We start from the raw sequence: 7,562 nt of genomic DNA, 5'->3' as shown, positions 1-7,562 counted from the left end.
TTTTTTTGATACGAAGTCTCGCTCTGTCGCCCAGGCTGGAGTGCAGTGGCGCGATCCCTGCTCGCTGCAAGCTCCGCCTCCTGGGTTCACGCCATTCTCCTGCCTCAGCCTCCCGAGTGGCTGGGACTACGGGCGCCCACCACCATGCCCAGCTAGTTTTGTATTTTTAGTAGAGACGGGGTTTCACTGTGTTAGCCAGGATGGTCTCCATCTCCTGACCTCATGATCTACCTGCCTCGGCCTCCCACAGGGCTGAGATTACAGGCATGAGCCACCGTGCCCAGCCAGAAGATATTTTTATAATAAAAAATGTTATTTTTAATTTCCTCACAATGTGGAAATGAGCTACAAAATCAAAAATATGGCCCTCCTCTTTAACCTTTGAAGTCAAAAGTGGAGAAACTAATTTCTCCTCTGCAAATTCTATACAACGTATTATTACTCCTAAAGCAAATGCCTCTTGTACCAGTAGCCATGGCCTGAGCGGACTCTAAGTTCCCTTGAATCCTGTCCCTGCCCATCAAAGCAGTGAAGCAGACTAAACCCTCCAGACCACACAAATGAGACACAGCCACAAGTTTAATGTGTTGTTTCCACCAACAATGTCAAATGTACATTTCCTTCTATTCTTGCTTTTGACAAAAGATTTTCCATAGTGGATCATGCCTGTAATCCCAGCAGTTTGAGAGGGTAAGGCAGGAGGATCGCTTGAGCCCAGGAGTTTGAGACCAGCCTGGGCAACATAGCGAGACCTTGCTTCTACTAAAAATAAAAAAAAAAAATTTAGCTAGACATGGTGGCACACACCTGTGATCCCAGCTACTCAGGAGGCTGAGGTGGGAGAACTGCTTGAGCCTGAGAGGTTGAGGCTGCAGTGAGCTATAATCATACCACTGCACTTCAGCCTGGGAAACAGAGCAAGACTGTCTCGAACAACAGCAACAAAAACAAAACAAAACAAAAATTAAAAGAAAAAAATTTCCTTCTTCAAACAAAATGTCCACATTTCCTAAAGATAATCCTAATTTTTAGTAAACAGAGCATGCTTATCTCATACAACTACCACAGAGGCTGACATCTCGGAAACAAGGCTGAGCAGAGGAAGAAGTTACAGGCAAAGCGCTGCCATTTATGGAAGTCTCATCGAAAGATCACACAAAGCTCTGTGTGTACACAAGTGTGTAGAGTGTGCACACACATATATATACAACACACACACACATACACAGCAAGAGGATAAAAGTGTTAAGTGGATACCACCAAATTAATGAGAGGTATTAACCCCAGGAAGGGAGAGAAGAACAGGGCTTAGTAGTGGCTGGTGGGAACGTCTATCTTAACACAAAATTTTTACTTCTTAAAAAAAAAGAAAAGGTCTCAAGCAAATATGGAAAATAGAACCATATGTTCGTATTTATTTTGAACGACAGGTATGTGAGTGTTCGTTATGACCATTTGTACTGTTTTATTTTAATTCTTCAAAGCAATAAAGGAAAAGAAAGGGCTAGGAGAAGCTAAGGCACCCAGGCTGTATTTATTCCTCTGTTTCATTTGAGATAAGGAAGCTTCTGGCCTTGTGCCCATGCTAGAGGCCAGAAGTCAGAGAGCCGAGCTCAAGGAACCCAGAAAGCTAAACTTCTTTGAGCTGATCGTAAACTCTAAATCTCGCAGTTTCTGGTCACCATGCCACTGTAGCATTTCAGGCCCCCCCCCGCTTCACTTGAAGGAGGACACTCAGGAGGCTCAGAGGACAGCAGCCCGCCCAGAGAGACGGTGGGACCCCAGCCTTGCAGCCTCTGCACCTGGCGAGGAGAGGCACGTGAAGAAACAGCCAATACCTCATTTCAGAGTGAGTCCTATGGGTAAGTCTCCACATCCATCCAAGGGTCCCAATCTCACTGGATGAGATATCCATGTGTGGACTCGATGACAAAGACATACGTCTCCATCAACCCACAGGGAATGTATCCAGGCCACCATCTGAAGTGCTTCCCACCACACAAAGCCAAAGAAACCTCAGAAACTTCGCCCTTTCCGGACAAGGCGCCGGCCTGAAGGTGTCCAGGGCAGGGAATGGGGACGGGATGCCAAGCACAACCCCAGAGCATAGACAGGCCAGCCGCTGCTGCACACGGCAGACTTCGGCTGCAACAGCCTTACTTTCAGCCTGACTCCACTATCTGCATTTAATGTAAATATTCAAGGTTCTTAATGGAAAAAGCGAACCATTACACAAATCCAAAATTTAATTTCAAAAAAAGCCAGGACAGATGTCACAAGCCTTACAGGTTCATGCTATAAGCCCAGCACTTTGGGAGGCCAAGGCAGGAGGACTGCTTGAGCTCCCAAGTTTGAGACCAGCCTGGCCAACATAGTGAAATCCTGTCTCTACTAAAAATACAAAAAGTAGCCAGGCGTAGGGTGTGCACTGGTGGTCCCAGCTACTCAGGAGGCTGAGGTAGGAGGATCTCCTGAGCCCAGTGGAGGGGGAGGTTGCAGTGAGCTAAGACTATACCACTGCACTCCAGCCTGGGTGACAGAGTGAGACCCTATCTCAAAAAATTAAATTAAATTTTTAAAAAGCCAGACGAAAAGGAGGTTGGCTATTGAATGAGTAAAACAAGCATGAGAGGACACAGGGTGACCCCAGCCAACCAGGCTGAGGCAGCGTGGGGCTCTGGCCCAGCCTCGCCTGTCCTCCAGGCTGCTCAGCAGATGTCCCATTTGAGGGCGCTGTCCCAAAGCCGGTGTCCCCACCTTGGACAGGCCAGCCTTTTCTTCTCCAAAATGCAGAGACTGACCCAGGTGCTCTCTCTCCAAGGCTTTGTCCTACTCTGGCTTTCTCCGCCCCTTCCCAGTTACTCCCTCAACATCCCCTCCTCCCTCTGGTAACCTCCTGGTCACCGCATCCTCTCCTTCCCCTCCTCCATTCTGAGACCCTGCCTTCCTGCCCTGGGGTGATGAGACATGCATCTGGCATATGTGATGAAGAAGGGTCACCTGGTGAGGACTGAGCTCCCTCTGCCCAGGAGATCCAGCTCAATGTGACTCTTCTAGAAATCACCAGAAATGTTCTCCCCCATTGGTTCCAGTGGTTCCCATGGGCATGTGCCTCGGAGTCACCTGGGGGCCTGTTAAAATACAGACTCCCAACTTACATCTGCATCTCTAACCAGCTCCCTGCGAGGCTGCAGATCTAGGGACCACACTTTTGAGAACCACCACTGTCAATCCCGTTGGAATGGTGAGACTCAAGCAGCTGGGAAACTTGAAAATGCAGATTCCAGGGCTCCAATCACAGAAGAGTCCAATGCAGTAAGCCAGGAAGGCGGAGGATCTGACTTAGATGCCGGTGGTGGGATGGGATCTCAGCCACACTGGTTTCCACCCGCTTGCTGACCTATGCCCTGCTCAGGAAAAGGTCAAGGACCCTTTGCCTCCCCAGGTTTTCAGAGATCAACTTGAGCATCCTAGTGACACGGCCCATGCTCTTTAGGAGAGGTCTGGCCTTCCAGACTGTCACTGCTCCAGTGTGCCGCAGAGAAGAAGGGGACAGTTAGGGGCACAAAGCCATCTCCTGGCAAACAAAACCCCAAGCCAGACTGCGCGAACTTGATGTGTCTACCGAAAAGCCACAGGTGAGAGGGCGGCCCACCCACGCAGCACCCAGTCAGAGTAAGGAACGACGTCTGTGCCACTTAATTCCAAGCCCTCAGGACCTTCAGGGTTACCTTCAGGCGGCAGCTCTTACGTTCTGGAATACCCCTTGACTATAATAACCGGTTATGTTTGCGCTATAATGTTGGGTGGGAGGGAAAAAAGGCAGGATACGCAATTGTATATATGGCCACAACCACAATGGCATAAAACAAAAACTATTCACTCAAGAACTGGAAGGAAATACAACAAACGTTAACAGCGATTGTCACTGGGTGCTGGGCTAATGGGTGGGTCTTTTCTTGTGCTACTTGTCTGTTTTCCAAGCTGTTTACAAAGAGCACGTACAGTACAACCTATATGACAGGAACTTTATTTTGTCATAAATTGGAAGGAAAAAAATACACACAGCAGAACACTGTCCACACGGAATGTGCCAGCCCTGAACATAAGCGTCTTGTCAGTTTCCTTCAAGCAGGCAGGACTGAGAGGCAGTGACCACTCCCTGGTCAGCAGCAAGTGCTGTCAGCACACACTGACTGACCATTTGCTCTGAGCTGGGCCAAGACTGCCGGCGCACACCAGCCTGGTCCTCCAAGCGCTCCCAGCACAAAAGGAGGGGGAGCAGGGATGCAGGGTCCTCTTTCCACCTGGAAGTCCTTCTGGACCCTGAGGGTGGGCTGGCCATCTTTTACCTTGTGTGGCCACCTCCCACCTTCTGGAACTCTGCACAGTACCCCAAGAACAGCAAACTGCTTCTCAAACCCACACAGTCTCAAGCGAGTGTCAAGTCCATTTTGCCAGGCCCAGAGTTGGACCCTCAGAGTGGCTGGTCACCAACAGCAGAAGTCCTCCTGGGCTGGCAGGGCCAGAGGATGGCATCTCTATGGCCAAACAGCTTCCAGCAAGAGCCTGTCCCGTGCTACTCATGAAGACCTGCAGAAACCTCACCTCCATTTGAGACCTTCATCACATCCAAGCTCATCCAGGAGCTCACAGTGCAGGAGGAGGGAGGACAGGGAAGCAGACACCTGCCCAGTGCTATACCGCTGGCTCTGACCAGCCCTGCCTATTCCCTCCCATGACCTTCCAAACTAGAAACTCAGTTGCCCACTGAAACTCCACTCAGGTATCACCTCCTCCAAGAAGCTTCCCCAGCTCCCCGCATGCAGGCTGGGTTAGGGGGTCTTGCCTCTTGAACTTGCAGCACTATGTGCTTCCCCCAGCACTTAGTACACAGTACTGAAAGCACCTGCCTGGCATGAATGGCACCTGCAGACAGGGCCCATGCCCTGCATACCTGCTGAGCAGCCAGCACAGCCACCAGGCCCTCATCACAGACGCCCAGGTCACTGACAGCACCATCGCCTTTGCCCCACTGCCTCTGTGCATGGCTGTCGAGAGGGAGACACCAGCAGAAATGCCCCTGCCTATAGCATACACCATGCTGAGTGTGGCTCCCCTTCCACTCCCCAGAGCCAACTGTCACAGGCTCCCACACCAGTCCTCCAGGCCTCTCCCTGACCCTCGGCCCCCTCCTCAGACATCTGGAACTAAAGGGATGGGGCTGGTTCTAAGCTTCCCAGACACAATGTCCAGAGACCCCATGGTGCCCCTCTCCCAGTGGTCTCTGGACTGAGCACAGATGGCTCACTGAACTGGCCCGCACAGGCAAACCACGCCAGCACCCCCACCCAACGGGAGGAGGATGGAAACAGTCCCAGAAAACCCAGGCCATCGTCCATTCCCCCCGTCACGTTCAGTTTCAAATTCATGTTGAAACAGAAGCAAGGGCTCCTGCAGCAACCACAGCCCTCGACAGGAACTGGGCCCAGCACAAAGCCCAATGCCACAGTACACATTCTGCCTGGCAGCCCACCCAGCAGTCCCTCAGCGGACCCCAGAACCAGCAACTACTGCACAAGGGCAGAAGGGGAGTCACGGCTGGCCAGAGGGCTTCCTCACATCAACAGAGGCCTCACAACATCCAAAGATGCTCCCCAATCCCAGAACAAGACCAAGTTACAGCCCAGGAAGCCAAGTGCGAGGAACAGGTGTCAGGTGGAGTCTAGTCACATGTGTAGTGAAACGCTGGCCTGAATCTGGGAGGCAGTTGTTCTTGAGCAGTTCTCAATCTGTGTCCCCTGGGGTCCCGGGAACCCAGACAGATGCCCTGGAGGCTGAGGAGACAGCTGAGCACAGTGCACTGGGCTTCACCTGGGGTCTCAAGAAAAATCATATAGGGGGAAAGTTTCACTGCTAAGAAAAGGTTTGAAAACCAGGGCTCCCGGCCAGGCACGGTGGCTCACGCCTGTAATCCCAGCACTTTGGGAGGCCGAGGCAGGCAGATCACGAGGTCAGAAGATGGAGACCATCCTGGCTAACATGGTGAAACCCCGTCTCTACTAAAAACACAAAATAATTAGCCGGGCGTGGTGGTGGGCGACTGTAGTCCCAGCTACTCGGGAGGCTGAGGCGGGAGAATGGTGTGAACCTGGGAGGCGGAGTTTGCAGTGAGCTGAGATGGCGCCACTGCACTCCAGCTTGGGCAACAGAATGAGACTCCGTCCCAAAAAAAAAAAAAAAAAAACAACAACAAAAACAAAAAAAGAAAGCCAGGGCTCCAAGGTACACAGTTTCAGTCCATTTCCATCCGTGTTGGCCATACAGAGATCACTGACACCATCAAAGACTCTCAACTGGCCTTCCCAAGGCTGGGATGGGTTTTGGGTTTTGTTTGTTTGTTTTTGAGATGGAGTCTTGCTCTGTCACCAGGCTGGAGTACAGTGGCACGACCTTGGCTCACTGCAACTTCCACCTCCCAGGTTCAAGCTATTCTCCTGCCTCAGCCTCCTGAGGTCTTCATAGCCCTCCTGTGGTTCCTCCTCTCCCTCAACCCTTGAATGGCTCCTGTATAAAGAACCAGTGAGCCAGGGGCTGGGGACAACAACCACATCAGGGTCACCTTCGGGGAGCCCATGCCACCCAGTCCCCACTCAACTCCATTCCTGGGGCAGAGGCAGCAAACCGAGGCTCCTCTCTGGGGCCTTCCAGCTCAAAGAACGTTCACCTAACAAGAGAAAGCAACACACCATCTCCTCCTCACACACGCCCCAACGAAGGGTTCACATGAACGCGACCCACTTCAACAAGTAGAGGCCTAAACGTAAGCACCGTTTCCTCCCGGCCTCCTGTGGGAAAACCGTGACAGTGATGATACTGATGGACACACATCAGAATTCGTGACAGCAGAACTGCCCTTACCTGATAGTAGGTCTTAATACTTCTCACCAAGATGGTCAAATTCTGAATGCGAAGGTTCACATCATTGTTGACGTGCTTATTGATGCGTTGATTTGTGGGCCTGGGATCTCTAGGGGAAGAAACACGAGAATGGAAATTGCATCTCCCAGCAGCTGCCACACTTCCTCTCCTAGCCGCGACCCAGCATCTTGTCCTCCAGTCCCTAGGTGACCATGAGGTCGTGCTGTGGCAGTTGTGGTTCAAGTCAAATCTTAATCCTGCCACTGCTAAGCCAGGACCTCAGGTGAGCCACACATCGCCTTTCCGCTCCCTGACCCAAGCACGTGGCCCACCGCAGGCCCTCAGTCAATGCTGTTTCCATTCTCACCGTTCCGAGCACCCGAAAAGAACAATCACATATTAGTGCAGACCCCAAATGTCATATTGTATAAAACCAACCCAGCCAAATATATTTCAAGATTAGAAGAATTAAAAGCTGAACAAAGAAAAATATGTGAAACATGGCCGGGCGCGGTGGCTCAAGCCTGTAATCTCAGCACTTTGGGAGGCCGAGATGGGCGGATCACGAGGTCTGGAGATCGAGACCATCCTGGCTAACACAGTGAAACCCCGTCTCTACTAAAAAATACAAAAAACTAGCC

The 7,562-nt window shown here is 51.3% G+C and overlaps 1 protein-coding gene across 1 annotated transcript in view; it reads right to left on the bottom strand.

The window, feature by feature from the left end:
* CCDC88C (coiled-coil and HOOK domain protein 88C) overlaps window positions 1-7,562 on the bottom strand; it is a 148,817-nt gene that overhangs the window by 131,821 nt on the left and 9,434 nt on the right. The window contains 1 exon segment of the mRNA XM_017863838.1: window positions 6,922-7,030. Coding sequence (XP_017719327.1) covers window positions 6,922-7,030 — 109 coding nt within the window.

This window comes from Rhinopithecus bieti, unplaced genomic scaffold (genome assembly GCF_001698545.2).
Source record: "Rhinopithecus bieti isolate Rb0 unplaced genomic scaffold, ASM169854v2 scaffold_68778, whole genome shotgun sequence".
NCBI classification, from domain to species: Eukaryota; Metazoa; Chordata; class Mammalia; order Primates; family Cercopithecidae; genus Rhinopithecus; species Rhinopithecus bieti.
Note: the sequence above shows the minus strand (reverse complement) of the source record. Positions and strands in the feature narration are given on the sequence as shown.